Here is a 21425-nt window from a genome sequence, read left to right as displayed (position 1 = left end):
AGAAAATTTGCAAAGCTTACAAAACATTTCTTTTTAAATGCCTTGCTTTATTCTAGAGATCCTGTAAAACCTTCTTGCCCTGTCAGAGAATTGGCCCATACAGCTTCTTGGATAGTTGTTTCCACACTTCAGACACTAATTTAGATACAACACAAACATTCTGGAGAAAGATCATCTATACAAGAATTATACAATATCTGACTGCATATGGTGTCTTTTTCTCAGTCAGAAATACAAAGGGGAAGGAAGAGTCTCCTAAATGCTCAATGTTACATCCTGGAAACTTGTAGTGGTATAATAGTGATATAATGTTGCATTACCAGAATCCAAATTATGCCCACCACTAAGACATGTCTTTCAAGTAAGGAGTACTCACAGAGAAGTTTACTTGTTCCACAAGCAATTTCCTAAATATAAATTCAGTCACATAAGTCTTGTCTGAAAAATATTTAAAAGACTACTTCCAGGTTCATATCTAATTTGTGGATGGTCTTCTGGCCTCCTTTGTTAATTTTTCATGAAAAGAAAGCCACTTAACACAAAAATGGTCTGGCAGAACTGAAGTCTGACAGACAAGAGGAGTGTTATTTAAACCCAGAATTATGCCAACTGTGAGCTCAGTTTGACAACCCCTGGAGGGATCTGTTCACATCAAGTCAAATTGCAAAACTGAGGCAGAGTATTCTTTACTATGAAATGAGACTAAAAATTATTTAGACAGACATTCTGGTTCATAGACTAACTTATTCACTCTCTTGTCTTGTCCTCGTCTTCCACTAGCTATCATCTGGGAATTGCACTATCCACCACCAGGCAGTGAGTCATATTTGGTAGTAACTAGGATGTCATTCATCCTGAACATATATTTTACAACATTCCTTTCCATTTTCTGAAACCATGAGGACATACTCATTTGTATATTAATTTTTGTTTTAAAAATTAATTTCATAACACATTTTATCATTTTAGGATTTAATGTACTAAATTGTACAAGTATTCATGAATGCTTACATTTTCACTTCTTTTGCATTTCCTTCAATGATTTGTTTAGAACTGCTTTTGAGGTGTGTGATCATGGCAGGGAGTCTTTTCTGGTAGAACTACATATATTCTGGGAGAAAATCTATTTGTGGATTTTAGAATTCTTGAATTTTTACATCAGTTTATGAATATTGTTCTTTCTTGCAAATAACTCTCTTTAATGTCATAAACCAAATGTCATTTGAAACTTTTGGGGCATGTACTTACAATGGGTAGGTAAGATTTGACTGGAAAATTATCATATTTTGTATTAATATTCATATAGTCCACTGTTAGCTATTCATGAACAGCTTAATCCAGGCTTCAAAGCTGCAATGCCATGGAGAATCATATGTGCTTCAGTAACCTTCATTTGGGACTGCTAAAATTACTGTCATTGCTGCTTCTAACCTGCTCTGCCAGCCCTCTTACACCTCTCCCTTGGTGTTTTCTACTCTTAAAAATGGTTCATTCTGCACGGGTCCCACCAAGAGTTCCTTCCTCATGCTTTGTGCACACGTTCAATCCAGACTCTTCTGTCAGACGAGACTTTACCACCCTCCATCTCTGAAGTTCCCTGACTGTCCCAGTGCTCTCACAGGCAGCAGAGAAATAACTGTGTGATCGACTTCTTAATTCATATGTATTTCCACCCAGACAAGAATCATCTTTAAAGTTGTACTTTTGTACAGTTAGGACCAGAATATCCATTTTTAATTTCACAGATAAGAAAAAAGACTGTAAAATTCTATTATCAGAAGCTTCAAATGTATGTGCTCATACCAGATCTCTGACATACTTTTAAACAATCTATTATTTTTGTTTTCCACAGCCTGTCAGTCAGGAGCATCACTATCAGAAAGAAATGAGCCCACTTTCTCATTCCAGCCCACGGTAAGATTCCATTTATAGCCCAGGCAGTAAGGATTCAGTTAGAGTGTTCTGAATATTAAATGTGACACTCTTTGATTTAATCTTCAATCTCTTTTCAATTGCAACCTCCTCTCAGAGGGCTTTATTGCTCGTTTTAGTCATTGTCTACAGTATGTCTGAGCTGTCCGGGAACACAGAACTGAATTCTGCGTGTTTTGGATGTACCACTGTGTATTTAAAGTATCTGACACAGGCCTTGCTCCTACATCTGCTTTGATGTGTGATTCAGCAAATTGTCCTCATCTCACATACATACACTCTCATCTATTTCTTTCTCCCTCTTTACTTTGAAGGCTTAGAACTAGAATTCTGTATGCGGCTGTAGGTGTCAGGGAATCAATTTGTTCCAAAAGATTTTAATGCTACTTTTTAAGAAAGGGGTTTTTTTTCAATAGATAGCCCAGTTAGGAGAGGGGCTTACAACACTCTGGGATAGAGCAAAGGGATCCTGTCTACAGAATCTTTTATCTGTCAGGTTTTTAGCTTGATCTGTTTTGTTTGGAATCAGCAACAAAAACCCTGTGTCTTTAATGTAAGATGAGATGACAAGGGGAGAAGGTGGCTAAGGAAAATTAATCACATTGAGACTATTGAGACAATTAAGATTAATTATCCAGTTTCAGACCTGCTTTGTAACTGTGAAACCTTAACATCACTTTGTCAATTTTTTAACTGCCTGAACAAGAGGTGTACTAATTTTTAAAAGCAGTCCTATTTCACTTTCACTTGGTGTCATTAATGTGGATTTTGCTTGTCCAAGTTTTAACTGGATGATGTATGTGTGTTGCAGGGCAAGGATAGGAGGAAAGGACATTTCAGTTATGATTTCTTCCTATTTTACCGACAGTCTGAAATTTTTTATGAGGGCTCACTGTCAGACAGTTGTGCAGTATGTGTTTCTCTTCACACAGATGTTTTCAGCCACTTGTCTCACTTGCTATCCATATTTTTATTGACTTAAAATCTTCTGATTAGATTTTATGAAGCGAACAGTCTGAAACTTTCTGTGCCAGTTCACCCAGATGCATCAGTTATTACAAGACACAGCCATATATTTCCAATATATTACTGGAGTTAAAGACTAATCCTGGATTCCTGTTCCCTTTCACATGTAAATCAAGGTAGTTTGTCTAGAAGACCTCTCTGCCTTGGGTGATGGTTGTCTAAAGAACCATCTCCTTACAAGTTGTTGAATGGATCAAGTGGACAGAGATAATTAACTTAAGTCACAGAGTAAAACAGGAGATACCTTGAGACAGAACTTTGGACTCTTGATTCCAAAATGGTTTTATAGTTCTGATGTCATTATAATTGCCTATATTTTAGTGCAAGCTACATTGTTTGTCTTCTTTTTGCCCATATATTGGTTAAGTCAGGTTTTATTAAGTTATTTTTATGCATGTGCTAAAGCAATTTGGTACTTGGTACATTTTATATACTGAAAAAACAAATAAATACCATTATCTGTAAAAAGAAAGTGTTTGATCATATCAAGTTAATATGATCAACAATGAAAACTTGTATTTCCATATAATAAAATTTAAAACAAAATAGTATAATTTATTACTTAGTTCTTATGCTATTTTAATCCAGTACACACAGTAGACTTACATTACATTACTAGAAATAATTTTCGAGAAATGCATGTGGTATTCATAAAATACCTGACTTGCAAGTGCCTCATAAATTCAGTAACCCTTGTGAGCCACCAGAAAAGCATTATTGGGCTGTAAATACAGAAGATGACAAAATTATGAGGTCAGTTTACATCATGATATAAAAACTGGAGATGATGTGACTCGAATACCATTACTCACATCGTTACCTTTCATTTATAATGGAAAACTGTGATGTTTTTCACAGACAATGTGAAAATAAAATTAATGGTAATTCCATAACTTAGTTCCTTAACTGTTGTTAAAGGCAATTTTAACAAATCCTGTATAAGCAACTAGAAAATATCTAAAACTTTGTAAGCCTACTATAGCTTTGTAGGGAACACATGGAATATTTGAAATACAGCCCCTTTAGGTGTGTGGGTGTAAATGCTATAGTATAAAGTGTTAACACGGTGCATTTGCTGAATGAACAAATAGTTTGTTGTAAAGAGAGGTAAAGAACAGGTCTTGAGTAATTTTTTAAAGTGTACTAGTGATATTTTCTGGGAAATTAAAGGGGACCAATGTGGAAGCTATTGTCCAGTAAATGTAAGTTCTGTCCATAATAAGATAAAAGGATAAGCCAGGAAAGAAAGCCTGTGAAGGTAATGGAAATTCAGTCAATAAAAAGACTCAGCTCAACTCATTGTCCATTGGTTCCTCTGGATAAAGGTCATAAGTCTGCCAAGAATATTGCTCCTGCCATACAAATCACCCCACCTGGTGCTGCTCTGCAAGGCAGAGAACCAGTTAATGAAAGGAGACAGCTGAGTGCAGAGGCTGCAGAGCCAGGAGCATGAGGTGATGTGCGGTGTTCTGGCCCTGGCCATGCAATTCCCACAACTGATGTGCTGCTGCCAGAACTCGGGAATTGCTTTCTTCTCTGCAAATAGGGAGCTGTAACTATCTGTGTTGCTTCTTCCTCCACTGCAAGGACTACGTTTTGCTATATAACCAGCATCTGCTTAGTAAGATTTTGTCCTCCAAACTATTTGTGCATCATAGAAGGCTCACTAAAGGAAATCCTGGAAGATAGTAAGTGTTCTAGAACTTCAGCCATACTGAACTGTGATATGCAGAATTGCTCCCTGAAAAAGATCTCTTGAACCTAATTCATTAATAGACTTTTATAAATTTCTAAAGATGATCTCCAGAAAATTTATTTCTGATAAAAGATTCTTTTTCTGCCTTAGAGAAAGGTTTCAACTTATTAGGAAACCCCTATCTTTGTAAACATTGTCTCACTAGATCCTGTCTTGGCATCCTACTCAACTCTTCCCAAACTACCAAATAAAATTTGTTCCTCTTGTTCAAACAGCTGTTCCCCAGAAACTGCACTAAAGTAGAGCACAAATATTTCAACATTTAATTGAGTATCCTTTCACAAGAAGTATATTTTACTTAAATAATTTATTGCCAAATGAGCACGGCAAAAAACAAATTTTGAATTAGGTTTTACCCAGATGTTTCTTTTTCAGTTTCTTCTATCTAAAATTAGCTGATAAGGCCCACAGCCTCTGACAAATGATTAAGAAACACTTACCTCCCTTCATGTGGGCTTGGTATGAGCTGACTAAAGCAGGTTGTCTTGTCATTGTAACCTACATTTGTTAAGTCAGGTTGATTGGGATGTCATCATTATTCTTTCTGCTACAATCAAAAAAAACTAAACACAATCAACCCAAAGAAAAGTAAATAATATTTTCATCCATTTTATGGTAAATGTTATAGATCTGATATTTGTCACTACAAAATGTTTCAATGATATGGAGAGTGGTGTGTTTGAGAAGACAATAACTTTTTAAAGAAATTGGTTTTTTTACCTTACGGAAAAGAACAGAACCCAAATCCTCAGTTGCTACTTTACCCAACAATGCAATTTTCTTATTTTTGTAAAGATATCCATGCATAGCACTTCAGGTAATGAATCATGAAATGCATAAACATGTACCTTTAACTAAAACTATCTTTTAATTAGATTCAAACTTGATGACTGGTAAAATTTAGGTATGTTAGTTATAAATTATATGTAAATATAATGAACCCCTCTAACCACTCTGTTGGTTTTAGGGAATAAATTATTTCTTTCTCTTCCTTTGAAATTTTCTTCTAGAGAAGTTTTTTTTTAGAACCTATCGTTACCATATTTATTGCCATTATCATGGTATCTGAAATTTGCATAATTTCCATAATATCAGTGATTCCAGCATAAAAACACATCAGCTCTAAATTTTCAAATATTAAAAGTATCTTCAGCCATGAGACTACCATTCAAGTACTCAAATCCATCCCAGATGAAAACTAAACATTCCAATAGCTGGTGCATGTGTTATTATACCATTGAGAGGTTCTGTAAAATTAAACTCACCTAGGAAATGGTGCAGTAAAAGAGGGATTGTAGCTATAACATTTATTTGCACTACAACAGAACTTCTCCCTCATGCAGGGTGTGAAATTCAGGCACAAGAGGCCTTTGTATTTCCATGCAAAGGTTTGAATAGCAGAATAACTTAGATAAGAAGCACATTAAAGACTGAGTTTTTCAAACAAAGCACATATTTATTCTTATGATTCATTATAAGATCATACAACACCATTACTTCTGCAAAGCAGACAATAGTGCATTATGAAGTAATATAAAATTACACAAGAGTTGTCAAAACAAGTGAACAAGAACTATGTATCACAAAATGTACTTTGGTTTTTATTTTACTTGTTCAGTTACTTGCCCACAAAATAGAGTAATTTGCAGTAGATCTCCCAGTTGTTAATCTGAATTAGCGAAGTTCTGCTGCATTTGTCGGGCAGTAATGTGCATGAAAAAGAACACGACAAAAGAAGCAAATGACACAGGAACCATCTAATTGAAGAGGTTACATGATTTTTTAATCATGATGCTAAAAAGCTAAGTTGCAGAAAGGTTCTGGAGGACCACGTGGCTAGCAATCCAAGAACAACTATCTTTCTTTTTCTTTTTTTTTTTAGCTTCAGGACTTACTGAGAATAATTTTATTGGTTGCACACTTTTTTTGGATATTCCTGGGTCATTCAAACAAAGGCCATGCTTATATGTAAAGATGGAGAATAGGCAGTAAAAGATTTTGCCTCTCAGATATGTCAGATTGAAAGGACAAGATCCCCATTCCCAGACTGTTGCAATCTCTCTTTCCATGCTCAGCTGAGCTGTTGCTACGGCCCTTTACCCCTGTGGCTTTTTCCAGGGCATCTCCAGTGTTTGTGGGTGACAGGTTGCTTTGGTCCAGCCACAAGCCAGCACCAAAGGTCTTAGTCCATCTTCTGAAAACTCTGAGAGCCTTGGGAACTGCACAGAACAGTCAGATGCTGTTGGTTGCTGATTATGGAAAAAGTCATAAGTTGCAAAAGTTGATTGCAACATGACTTCTTAGCCATTAGATGCAGGTGCTTCCTGAACTGGTAGAACAGTAAAATATAATTTCTTTTAAAAAAATTATTTAATTGTTAGAAATATGCCAAAAAATAAGTCCATCCTACCTAACAGACACTTCATTAAATGTGAAAATCCATTTGATTCACTGATCAGTGACTATCTAATGTGGTTACTAGAATTTACTTGCTCAGGTTAGATTAACACAAAGGAATTTTGACACACCTTTGCAAATTCATTACTTCCAATGTATACAGCTGATCTTCTGATAAATGAATCACAACTATCAAGGAAGAAAGAGCTAGTACCTGTCTTACATCAGGTGTTAAAACACTGGTTTTCTCTACTTGTGCCATTTATATTGTTAGTGAATATCAAGACTATAATCTAGCCAGCAAGCTAACAGTGATGATCTAAAGGTTTAGTCTTTAAGTAAATGTTCCTTCCATTTAACGGAAGATATGATAGCAATTTCATATATTTGACTACAAAACCAACTAAATAGCAAAATATATTAATTACTAAGCTGTTAAACCTCCAAATTCAGATCATTCATATTTTTAGATGTAGATGACTGTGTATGGTTTTAATAACCTTCACAAAGGTATCATTTCAACTTTGATAATGAAAGAATAACTTAAAGAAAGAAAGCATTAACAGGTCAGATTTTCAGCAAACACCATGATTATAGCGTACGTCCCTGTAGTAGCACCTAACCTTATCTAAATATCTTGTTTGATAAGTAGAATTCACATCTCCTTCGTTATCCTTGAATCCAGTCTAGCACCCCTAAGATAGTTCATTTAGAGATTTAAGACTTTAAGAGCAGATTCAAGTGTTCCCTGCACAGTTGCACTTGTACTTTTTATGATCTCATAGACAATTAAATTATTTAGCTTTTAAGGAGGTCTCTGCCTCCATTTGAAGTGCAGTGATTGGCAAAATGGACTTGCTGAAGTGGTTTGGAGGAAGGGAAAAGGCATTTTCTAAACATGCTTGTGATTTTCTCAATCTTAGTGCTAGGAAAAAAAGAAAGTTCCTGTAAGGCATACAGTAAATGAAGATATTATGTATTAGGGATGGAATGAATCTGTCACTTTGACGGATTGTGAGGCAAAGAACAGATTAACAGATTACTCATAGTCAGAATGCAGCTCACTGTGAAAAATGTGCAGGAAATGATAAGTGTTGCTTTGTGCTGATTTAATGATATCTTGAAATTACAGTAGCACTCCAGGAAAATAACACAATTTTTGCTCATGGCTTCCTTTTCTTAAAAAAATCATCAATGTATTTCCAGATTGCCCTTAAATACTATTCAAAATAGAACTTTCAATTCATGCAAAGTCATAGGAAGATATATATTTATGTTATTTTTCAAGATTTTTGTTAAAATATGCATTCAAAAATACTTTATTTTTATGGATAAGTATACTCTGTATTCTTCTGGTAGTATATCTTCTGCTTCTGTGAGCTCACTCAGTTTTTCATTTAAAAAATGCTGGTTTCCCCACCTGGAACTGAGTAGCACTGAACAGTTATTGAGGTATAAATTAATACTAAATTCATGTTAGTTTATGGAATTTTTATGGAAAAACACATTTTCAAGAACTTGAATTGTTTAAAGCATTTTAAATACAATAATGGACAAATTAAAGGTCAGGTGATTTCATAATTATTACAGTCATATGTAGTGGCAGGACCTGAAATTAGTTTCAACATGTTTTCAAATAATAATTGCATTTTGTACATACATCAAACTAATCTCATTATTAATAGCCTACAAAAGTCCTTGCTTCACTACTGAAGCTATTGAAGAATTTATTTCCCCATAACCCCAAACCTCCCACCATGCATACAGGATTAACATGTGACAAAGCAGAAACAAAAGAGGTGTGTGTAGGTAATGTGGCTTAAGTTACACATGTGCCTGAAGCTGATGAGATATGGAAATAATTGAAAATTCACATTTTTTAATCTAGAGGAGCCTAACCAGCAACTCATGTTCCAAAAGAGATTTGGATCAGGGAATAGATGAGGGGTTTTACAAAGCCAGGTGACTTTTTAGTAATTTATCTAAGAACAGAGATAGTCTCTACTAAACTTTCTTAAATAGATAAAATTAAAAACAGGAGGAAATTAAATCTCTGTCTTAGCAGAACTGGATCATGCTTTAGATGGGAGCTGGCACTCTGCATTCAGTGCACCATGGTAAGATATCACTTATGCACTTTTAGCATTTGCAGCAGGATTTGCTTCACATGATATTAAATATTCCTAATACAGCAGAAGTATGCACTGAGATTTAAGTTGATAGCTACACAAGATGTCAGGAATTGGTCCTTTTTTTTGTTAAAATATTTTTACAGTTGATTCATACATTGACATTTTCTGGCCATCCACAGTTAGTCAAATAATCCACTGTAAAAATACAGTTCAGCAAATGTGCTTCTCTTACTTCACCCAGGCACAAGTCCATTCTCCTGTTGAGTTCATAAAAATTCACTAAGTAGATGCAGTTAAATACAATCTTTTGTGCTTTTAGTGATTGCACCCTTCAGGTGCTGAATAGATTGTCAATCTGATGTGTTCGTAATGGCACAAAACTAATGCTAGTTTTTCATTCCCTGATTTGATATAATGGAGCCCTTGCCTTGCACTTCTGCAGTAGACTACAAGGCTGAGCAAATATTCCTTTTAATTTTGGTATAGATTGTTGGACAAAATCATACTAAAACTTTGAAGCATTTCAATCTTTTCAATAAAGTGGATTAAATGATCACATTGATTTAAGTAATACAAATTAAATGCAATCCAAAAGAAATGCAATAAAGTATGCTATCTCAAGACAGTGCAATATTAAAAATCTTTATTCTAAGTGATTTGACATTTTCTCAGTCTCCCAGTCTGCAAAAGTATCTGTGAAAAAATCAAAGTATGAAAGGTGTTCATTAAGATTTCAGTGAAAAACTTCTGATTCTAAGGATTTCTGTTGATGGTAATAATTTTAATACATTGTCATTGATAAGTGCTACTTAATAAAGCATCACTAATTTTCTCAACAGACTTTGCTGATGGAGGCCTTTTTTCTGCAAAATTTAACATACTGTCATAAAACTGAAAATTATGTTCATAAGTCAAAAGCATTCTTTTGCTTTCCATCACAATTTAGCTGTCATGTGACATTTCACTATATGAGCACTATTATCTGCAAGTATTTTTAAATAATTTTTAAGTAATATTTTTTTTAAGAAAAATGTAACAAGAGTATATTTGCATTATATTTTGGTGTGGAGAATAGCTTTCAGAATAATGAAGAAATTTGGTGCAAGCCCTAAAGGTACTTGATACTGTTGAGTGTGTGTGGAACCTATTCTGAGCCCTCCTACAATGCAGCTCACAATGTCAAAATACAATATTTGGCATTCCACACTGTTATCAGGAAACTTTAGATGGTTTATTGCACATTCATTGTATTGATTACAGCTGGAGGCATTGATAGCATAAATAGAGTGGTTTTAATTAGTCAGAATGTGTGATTAGCTTTTCTGCTTTAATGAGATAAACTAGCTTCTTTAATAAAAAAAAATATATTCTTTATTCACTCAGAATAAAACCACAATAAACAGGAGCACAGACCACAACCTGTGTTTCTCAGAATATTGTCAAGTTGCGTCCATGCTAGTCCTTGACCTTTTTGTCAAGGTCAAACACATTTTTCAGGATGCTTTGTTAAAATTCACTGAAACCCTCTGTCCTACACATACACACCCATGCTTTAGTTGCTTCCTCAAAGCAACTGCAGATTTTACTATGGAAAGTTTGGTGTGACTGCTCAGCTGCAGCATCTGTCAGAATTCCCACTGTAAACCTGCTCCTCAGAAGTTTATCCACCAACTGCCAGCACTTAATCTCTAGTGTAATTTAACCAGGAAGATTTCAGCACTCATGAGATTTTTTTTTTTAAATTATCGTCAAGATTTTAGGAGGTTAATTTAGACTTTGCTAAATAACTTACAGAAGTAGTAAACCAGTTTTTAATACATATTGTGTAAAATGTTTTATCCTATAAAGTAATCCTAAATCAGCAATGAAACCCTAATGCTGTAATGTTTTGATTGCGTATCTTGGTGGGAGGGGGTTGAAGAGCAAAACTATTTCTTTTTCTTGGACACTGAGAGAAAAAATATTAACTGAATCAAGACTGTCTTAATAGGAAATATTAAACTTTCCAACACATCTCTGTTGCTTCTGTCATTGATAAAAACTTCTTTGCCTCCTTCTAGAACCATCAAAATCATTAGGTCTTACACTTGCACCTCCTAGGAAAAAGTAATCATTCATTTATTGAGATACATCAAAATAAGTACGAATATGAAACTGAACACTTTTATATAATACTTGACTCAAATAAATGAAGGATAAAATCAAAGATAAAATCACCCAGCTACTCAAAAAATCATCCCGTCTCTGATTCCTCAGACTTAATATTTCATGCAGATCTTCCAGATATGAGACTTCAAACTAAAATTCATCAGTTTCCTGAGTAGTAAAACCTATCAATATAGCACAAATACTGGTTTAACAACATATTATTATCTTGTTCCCTCATTGTTTTTTTAAGTGAATTGCCTCTTTCTTTTACTTGGAGGTAATTACCTTACTATCTTTCTTCCCTTCTTGCTAACATCCTCTATGCTTTACAGGTACTATTTTCTTTAGGAATTCCCTGATATATGTTTCATATGATAAACACGAATCTTTAAATGCTTCTGGTTTACGCCAGACTGGTAGAACTGCGTATGTACTCTAAAGCTTTTATATTTTGTAACTGTGTTTGTTGGTCTAAGATAATTCTCTGTAGAAGTGAGCACTGTCTCTCTCTCCTTGCACTTTTGTTTCAGCAGTTGTCCCAGCAGAAATTTTCCAGTTCTTCTCTGGCTCTCAAAAGCTGCTACCTTTTGCAAAAGCTGTAGTGAATGTGGAAGGAAAGGTACCTTGGGAAGCAGAGGTGTAGATTAGCACTCACAGTACTTCCTTACCTTCCCTAAATTTGATGCAGTTTCTCTGAGAGATCACCTTTGCCTTTGCTGACTTTGTGTTTCAGTGCAATTTTAGGGAATCAGCTGCTGCTTTCTGCTGTCAGCCACATCCTGTGAGCATGGTCAGATTCTCATGATTATGGTGGATGATTTTCAGGCAGATCAAACCACACACGAAAGGGACAGGAACAGAAAATATATCATGCTACCAGGTAGCAGCCTGCATTTAACTGTTATTCTTAAAAACTTCTGAAGCTTTGGTGCAGACAAAGAGCCTTTGGCTGCATTCAGGGAAGGCAGAAATGGTGACAATGACAGAAATAATGAGAAGTCCAGGCAAGCACATGGCTGCATGCATTGGTTGTACCAACTCCCACTGGCTTAGCTGAACAGCAGAAGAGAAGGATTGGCTGTGAAGTTGGCCATATATGTAAAAATAATATGATGCTGTAAGAAAATTTCAAAGCATGTTTTTTACATTTTGACATGATGGAAAATTCAATATCTCTTCCTTTAAATCTGCCATACTACTTGCTGGATTTCTACACCAACTGTTCTGTTTCCTGAGGCGGAAAATTAGTTTTTTTCCATTTTGACTGCAAACAGATAGGTGGTTGTCCCCAGATTCAACCCAGATTATGCACACATGCCAACAGGAGATGATATAGAATCAATAACAAGTCCAAAAGTAGCAGAAAAACTAAAAAAACCCCACAAAAGCAGTCAGGATATTTTAGCAATTGCACCAGATGACTGAGCCTTGCCAGATTTCTCTGACAGAAGTAACTTGTACCTGAGATCATGAAGGCTTTCCAGAAGATACAAGTGTATTTCCTATTTCCTTGGTGTTGGACAATCAAGTTGAGACAATTACAGTCTGGAATGTAAAGACATCTGCCAAGCTTTGGAAAAATGTATCCCTTTTAGACAACGCCATGGATGTTGAAGTTACCTCTACAGCTCTGGCTAATCTCCCCAGCCTGTAGCACAAATTCACATGCATAATGCTTTTGTGCCAGCTGTTAGAACAGCCAGACATAAATTGAATTAATCCCAAACCAAGTTTAATTTACTCTTTAGAGCTGCACTGTTCCCATCAGCTTGAAGCAAACATATGGGAATTTATCCCCTTCCATACCTCTTGCCTTGCAGGGAAATGGGTTGGTCAAAAATGTTGGATCTGGTTCTATCAAAATGAGATGATTCAGTGAGGTCCCTCAAATTCTGTGTTCAAGTGTTGACTTGCAGTTTTTCAGCCTAGTTAATTATGATATGGAAGTTTTAATGTGTCACAGCTCTTCACTGCTGGAGAGGAGAGGATGGGGTCTTAAGGAAATGCCAGCTATGCACAGTGTGCAGAGATTAATTTCAAACATGAAAAGAATTACAAGACATGGTCACCTGAACAAAGAAAGTCTTTGTGACATACATGTGTCCTTCCAGGGCTATCTTTCTCTGATAGATACTATAACATGAGTTATAGTATATAGTATATAGTATATAGTGACTTTGTCACTGCACTGCAGTTTAAAATAAAAAACTGTGACAATAATAATAATAAAAACAGCTGTTCTGTTTTCCTTTCTCTGAGCTTTAAATATCAAAGATAGTGCTTCATAAAGTGGGGTACGTGAAAGGAACATTGAGCTTTGTGTGAATGTATGATAGCATGAAAATAATTTTTAGAAGCTATGACACTAGTGTCCAGGAGAGACATCATTTGTCCATCAATAGAAGAAAGTGCTCTTTCCTCTGTGATGAAGATCCTATCAAAATCTTTTTCTTTACAGAAGTAAAATAGATATAGGACATCTGTGATAAGAGTCCTCTATATTGTCTTGCCAGTAGGTAGAATCATGTTATGTTCAATAACAATTTTTTTCTATTACATGCAAGATTTTATAATTTTATTTATATAATAGGAAATAGATATAAAGAATTATTTATATTATATTTGCCTAAGAATGTTTTCCCCCTATATCAACAACAACATTCAGACTCAATCCAGAGTTTCCTCTTCAGAAAACTGTTAGTGGCACCCATTTCCCATCTCAGCTCTAACTCACCACCCATCCAGACAGGGAATGTTACACCATGTTCTGTGTCACCCTATTGCAGGGGCACCAAGCACTGCCAAGTCAGTAGTAACCAAACCAAACACTTCTTGTGATTGTCTTTAAGCATCTTTCTTTAGAGGGGGGTAAGGATTTTTAATCAAATTGACTCCACAGGTTGTTCATTCCAAGCCTTTATTCTTCAGAAAAGGACTGATGGGTCCTTCAGAGGATAACTCTGTGCATTACGGATCACACCTCCTGCACACCCTGTGGTGAGAGAGCCACAGCAGCTGAAATCTGAAAAGCAAACCTGACTTAAACCACAGATTTTAAAGTGAACAGAACAGGTGAAAAGGCTAAAGAAGGAAGAAGCCTTAACATTTAATAATTATATTAACTGTAAAGTTTCTTTTTATAATAATAAAATCCAGCTTGATTTTGTTTCAGAACACTTGACAACCTGCAATTTCTTTTGATTTTTATTTTTTTAAATAATCAAAATAATTAGAAAAAAATGGAACACAAACTCTGTTTTTATAAATGGTATTTTGATTTGTATTTTTCAGGGACTGGTTAAATGAGTCTAGTCCCCATATCATTCCTGGAAGCCAACAACTAGAAGTGAACACTGAATCTTCAACAAAACAGAGAACTCCAGGTAGGAATTTATGAAGACAGTGAAAAGAACCTGGGTAGAAAGACACTTATAAATGTCCTTTCTGTAGTAGTGCTGGTACTGCCTTCTCATAGTTTTCTATCCTACTACTTTTTGGTTTCAAGTTCCTTTGTTTATATCTCAGCTCAAGTTAGCAGAGCTTTCCATAGAGTATTATTTGCCTTTGCTAGAATAACACAGTTGCTGTTTCCTGATGTTCTGGCTCTATACAGACTAACTCATAAAAAATGCATTTTATTTGCTAAAAATGAGGAATTTATGCTAATGGAGATGGCAAACTTAGGTAACAAAGAACACAAAGACTAAACATTCTTATTCAGGGGCATGATTATACTTGCATAAGAGATATTTCTCTTATGAAGAAAAACTGCAGATTTAGCTTTAAATGAAATCTTAGTGTGATTTCCTGAGAACTGTTGTCACCAGAGTTACAGGCTTTCTCTTATTAATGGTGTTTGCTTAGAGAATGGTAAAGACCTTAACTGAAACTGGAAAGTCAACAACAGAATAAAGAAAATACCTTGTTTTCCTCAAATGCCCTTTTTCTTATCAGTTGTCTTAGGAAACAAGGTAGAAGAATCATCATCATAGAGTATCATAAAATGCTTTGGGATGAAAAGGACCTTGGAGTGCAGTTCCAACCCCCCCTGCCATGGACAGGGACACCTTCCCCTCAACCAGGCTGCTCGAGGCCAGGTCCAACCTGGCCTTGGGCACTTCCAGGATAGACATTTACATTTTCCTTCAGGTCTTAGGAATTCACTGGAAGCTCTCATAAATCTGACCCCTGTATTCTGGCTGTCCAAGGGGTAAAGACATCTCAGTGATTTACTGTCTAAAATAAATTATGCTACTCAAATTGGGAACATTTTCACAGACGTATACTTGTAATTGTTTGTGACAGCAAAATACAATTTTTCTGTCAGGAAGGGACCTTGCTTTGAAGACTCAAGTAATATGTTGTGTTAAGGGTCCTAAATAAGCCAAACAGAATTGAATAGTCATCCTTGAGCTATAGGCACACTGCATAAAGATTCATGAAACGTCCCAGAGAACGTTTTTCATTAGTACTATGAAATCCAAGGCTTGTTGCAGTAAACCTATAATTTTTGTACATTTTTAAATTGTGTTATTATCTTTAAAAATCTTTAAAAAATAAGTATATCTGTGAATTTTTTTTTCTCCTGTTATCCACACTAGAATTTCCAAACTGTTTTGTGAATTGTTCCTAAATTTATTTTCCTTTAAGTTGAAATATTTTACATCATGTGCATATGTACATACTGTATTTACATCATGTGCAATATTTACATCACGTGCATCATGTACATACTGTGACTGCATATTTGGAGAAGAGTAATTTTCTATATACCATAGCTGTTTATTTTAGCTTTTTACTTTCGTAACTTCATTCTGTCAAATTATGACTCATCTATATGTAGGATGTTTGTAATTTTGATAACTTCATGCAGAAACTTTTCTATCTCCAGATACTCAGAAAAACCCTCTGTAATGAAGTGATCATTTCTCCAAGAAATAAGAGAGAATGACAAAGCCATTCCATGACCTTCCCTCCCCAGATAGGACAGTTTGGATTTTTTCTGAACTACTGGACACCCATCTCTATGAAAGTAGCAGAGAAGCTGCAGTGCTGTGTGGTAAAGGCCTGTCAGATGACATCATCCCCATCAAACATTAGAATCTGGGTATTTTCCTAGATACCTTGGTTTAAAAAATATCCTGATAGACCATGGCGACTAGATGGTTTGGAGTATCATTTTTGAGAGAGGTGCTAAATAAATTGTGTCCTGTGATACATCTCAAGGACTCTGGGAAAAGCTTTTTGTTCCTTATTCACTTCACTCGAGGTCAGTTATTTGTGTGGCAAAGGAGCTGGTTCATTACTGACAGTTATATAGCATGTCTGAACAACAAACTGAATGCTCAAATCCATTCTAGAAAATTCTGCTGCCCTGCTTAGCCTCACCTTTTTTTGATTTTTTATTATCACATTAGAAAATTACTTAATTCTCATGTTGGGAAGTGTCCCAAGATTATTTACTCTGTCTGTGCAGTTTTCAAGTGTTCCAAGTATCACAGGATCAAAAGCATAGAATCAGCACTGAAAATCTGCAATAAGTCAAATGTATTCCAGATAGGAATTTTAGCTAAAAGTATCCTTAAAGAAAAATAGTATAGTATTAGTAAATTAATAAATATTTTTCAGTTTTTATATTTAAAAAAAAATCTTTAAGTTGACGCTTAACTTTGGGGGAAAAGGTGACTCCTTTCTAAGAAAGCATTTCACTCTGTAGTTCCTTTCTTAACATTTGCACCATCCATTAGTTAAATGGTGAGATGCAATGAGAAGTACCATTCACCAGGTTCCCCATTACAATAAGAGGAAAATTTAGACTCATAAATATGATAAATTTCCATAGATTTTTCCATTTGCCCATTCCATTGGGCACTGATGTTTCTGAGGTATAGATAGATTTGTTTATCTTGACATAACAATAAAATCTCCACATTAAGTGACAGTGACAGAGCTATAAATGCTCTGGAACTTACTTTATGGTATCTTGGTCTTAAGACCAAGGGAGAAGGTTATAAAAACTCTAGAAACCACACAGTCTTCTTTTTTTGGGCCACAGCTGCTGACAATACTCATATGGTAACCCTGCAGTACATAATTACAGGATAGATTTGAGCACTGTAGTTCAACGTTCAAGGATCATCTTGGAGAAAATATCAGCAGTGCTGTTTCCACCACACCATCTGCTGACAGCTGATCCAGTGCACTTCCATCAGCATCAGAATAAGATCCATGTATCTTAAAGTGAGATTTGCTACAAGATGTTTTCTAATGTTAAAAATCTAGAATATGATAAAAATACATTTCTGTGAAAAAGGAAAATTTCCCCTGTGAAAAGGAAAACTATTTATTTTAGTTCTCCAGACTGTAGTGACTATGTAAACACTGTTGACATAATCCAAATAACAACACAGTTATTTGTACATTCATTTCTGAGTTCAGAAAAAGCTGCCACATGCCTGTCCTGTTCTTTATTGTCTGGGTTTAGACATCTTGATCAAGTCTTTCTCCAGAAAAATAATAGCTCTCGTGATTTCAGTGGGACAGCATTTCATTTAATATAACAGGTATTTACAGGTACTAGCTACCTTCAGTCTTCTTTCAGCTCAACAAAAAACCACTCATCCCTCTGTAATGTATATCACAGACCTCAGCTTTCATTTAAAGTCAAGTTATTTTCTCACTTAAAATACCATTTAATTTTTTAGTGACTTAAGAACAAAAGCTTTGATTTTGCTTTCACCATGAGATGCAATTTAAACTGCCAAGAGTTGTTTTCATGCAATTCTGTGCACCTTCAACCCCAAACGTGTGGGTGCTGACAACATGAACAATGATGGAAATTTCCCTTGAAAGTGACCTGTTGATCAGTTAATTTGGCTGCAAGCACTTCTTTCCTATATATGGTCAGGCTGCCCAGAATGTACCACTTGAAACAAGAAAGGCACCTTCTAACACAACCATTACATACTATTGGAGTCCTTCAGAAGAATATCACTTAATTTAAGTAGTACTTCTATTTAGGAAGAACAGCAGTGAGTTTTCATTTGTCTGCTCAGAACTGAATACTCCATGCTGCCATTGGAAATTTGTTGCAACACCAAAAATGCCTTATAATACATTTGGGGTCCTGTGAGCTGCTAAAAGAAAAAAAGCCTGACTAAAAACAAGATAGGTGTAGAAAACTAAGTTCTCCTTTTGGTGACATGAAAATACATGCAGGGAATTATTGATATAAAGGTATAAATCCAGCTAGTCCTGGATGCAATATAATTTTGATTTGGTATGAATTCAAAGCACATGGGGAAAGAGGCATACTCTGATGGGTTCTTATTCCTAACTCAGACTAGGGAGTATATTGAGTGGCCAGTTCCAAGGTATAAAGGGAGGGACATTAAGCTTAGGGGAGAAAAGAGAATAATTTTGAAGTGATGCATAGGCACTGAAAAGCAAAATAATAAAAGGAAGAATGCAGTGGAAAGAACAGCATGGTTTCAGGTGAAATTGTAAGGCTGTGTGAGGGAGTGAGGTGTGAACACCATTTGTTTGTGTACTGTGATCTGAAATGGAGAAAAAGGCATGCAGCTCTTCACCTTCTTTCTGCACTGCGTCACTTTTCCCAAGAGCTGTCCAAACAAAATATCCCAGTTAACCTCATTTAGTTTCCTAGGCCTGATGAAGCACCCACAGCAGGAAGGGAAGCAATTTGGAGGGAAACAATTTGGCTTTACCTTCTTATCTTTGGTTAGAGTGAAAGACAGTTTCTTCCTGATGGTATTTATTACATGCTACTGAGTAAACAAAACTGAAATCTATTCTAAAAGGACAAAGTACACACTTCAGTATGCATCAAATGCACCAGCCTACTTTCTGGTCTCCAGATAATGTAACCTATATATTGCTGTGTGATCCTGGCTGCAAATAGACTCTGAGAGTTGTGAAACCACTGCCATTTGCATAACAGGCCATTACTTATCATGGAGCTTTAGGGCATGCAAAGCACTCAGTATTAGCAGGCTGAGTATGGGATGAACATTTATAATGAAATTCAAGATACAGATTGTATTCAACTGTGAATTATCTCCTATCAAAAAGCTGTAGATCATATGACTTAAATTTATCTTATATGAAAGACACACAGGTTCAGAAAAGAAGCTATAATATATAAAGCATCTGTAAGCAAAACCTGTAGAGCTTTATCAGCGTATTTTAGACTAAAGATTCATTTCTGTTACCTGAAAACTTTCTTGCATTTTATACAACTTTAGACAAGTTAGATTTAATTTTTTTATTGTCTGGAAGAATCTTTTTTCCTCTCTGATATTGAAAGATCTTTTGCACAGATTTACCTATCCTGGATTTTTTGGTGACATATTGGATACCAGATATCCAAATTCTTTCATTCTTACAGACATTAAGTATGCACTGACTGTCTTTGTTCAAGCTAAAAAATTATTAAGAAGGTTATAGAGGAAAATACCATTTAAGAATACTTTGATTCACTATTAGTAAAGGTACTTTTGATGAACTGCTCCACTGGACTTTGAAAAGTCCAGTTGTTAAGCAAACTCCAGCTGAACTCATTTCACCTCAGCTAAGTACAAGTCTTCAGAAGTGTAATAAAAAAGCGTTGCTGTTATCTTGAAGGCAACAATTCAGAAGTCAGAAGATTATACATTTGAAAGAAAATATCTCACATCTGACAGAAAGATATTGCCATGTTGTATGTTTGAGGGAATATGAGTGACTTATTCTTACTTTCTCAACTTCACACAGGTGAAGATCACCTCAGTGCTGAAGAAGATGAGGAAGTTTTGACTCTTTTGTATGATCCCTGTCTGAGCTGTAACTTTGATCCAAATTCCAGGAATTACTATGAATTGGTATAGTCAGAACATCAGAGGATATTATTTTGTATTCATAGTATCTTCTAACTTCTTGCAAAATCTGACTGAGCCATATAATTTATTATGTAACTTAAAACTCAAATTAAACAATAGTTTTGCAACCAAATTAATATATTTGGCAAACAATGTCTTATTTTTATAGCTTTGTATTAAATTGTAATGTAGTGGAAGATCACATAGCATAAAAGTTCCTTGTGTCTAAGACAGTTATTTACTAGTCTAATTTATTTCAAATATTCACAGGTTCCATATGAAAACAAATGAAGCTGGTTGGTGGTGTTTATGTGCAAACCATGGTTTTACTCAAATGAAAAAAAAGACAAAACTGTGTTTATTGTGTATTTTTAGTTGGTGTGAGATGCTGAGGCTATCAGCTACCATCAGCTTTACTGCTGTAACACAGGGCTGGAGAGTGGTGAGGGATTAGTCCAACAGTCCAAAACTGGAGTCTTGTTTCAGGTAAGGCAAGGAGGTGTTTATGTGATTCATGTGGCAAGCTGTGCTCAGAGGGCAGGTCCAACATGTTTGTATGAGTTTCTCCATTACACCTTGAAATAAAATAATGCAATTCATTTAACATATCTGTATTGGGTTTCAGTGCAGTTTTCAGTGAGGGTTCTAAAGTTCCAAGTTGGAGTTTTAAATTGCCTGCGTCACTGTGCATTTTGCTTTTATGGTATGTAGAATAACTCTACTGATCACAGAGAAAGAATACAGATAAAAAGCAGAATATATGTAGCATTTGAAAATGAAATCACTATATAAAATTAATCAAATACTGTGCATGTACTTTGTTTTATTTATTCATGGATTTATTTATTATGTTCATGCATACTGTGTACTGTACTTTGATCTAAAATCCAGTTAACCTGACCCTGATGTTTCTGGCTGCTGCTCAGCTGAGCTGTGCCCAACATTCCCAGCCCCAGAGCAAGTGCAGTGCTGCTTGCCAAGAGCAGCCCCAACCAACAGGACACTTTTCTAAAGGATAAATAAATTATTAAAACATCAGCTGCCAGATATAGGAGAAAAGGTGTTGCTTAGGAGCTGTCCATGACACAAGAAGTCCAAGGAGTTTTGTTTTAATGGAGTTGAGTCAGTGGAACAGCTTTGGAGTCCACCAGTTCAGTA

General features: G+C 35.4%; 1 protein-coding gene across 3 annotated transcripts in view; it reads left to right on the top strand.

Annotated features, from left to right (window-relative positions):
- CFAP20DC (CFAP20 domain containing) overlaps nt 1-20276 on the top strand; it is a 65281-nt gene extending 45005 nt beyond the window's left edge. For all 3 annotated transcript variants that reach the window (XM_088061897.1, XM_088061896.1, XM_005522237.3), the window contains 3 exons: nt 1853-1914; nt 14683-14774; nt 20164-20276. In XM_088061897.1, coding sequence (XP_087918023.1) covers nt 1853-1914; nt 14683-14774; nt 20164-20276 — 267 coding nt within the window. The remainder of the gene's footprint in view (nt 1-1852; nt 1915-14682; nt 14775-20163) is intronic.
- The last annotated feature ends 1149 nt before the right edge of the window (nt 20277-21425 follow it).

This window comes from Pseudopodoces humilis, chromosome 13 (assembly GCF_049639895.1).
Source record: "Pseudopodoces humilis isolate 2021_Gansu_Grassland_sample_001 chromosome 13, ASM4963989v1, whole genome shotgun sequence".
NCBI classification, from domain to species: Eukaryota; Metazoa; Chordata; class Aves; order Passeriformes; family Paridae; genus Pseudopodoces; species Pseudopodoces humilis.
This window is presented reverse-complemented; position numbering and strand designations above follow the sequence as displayed.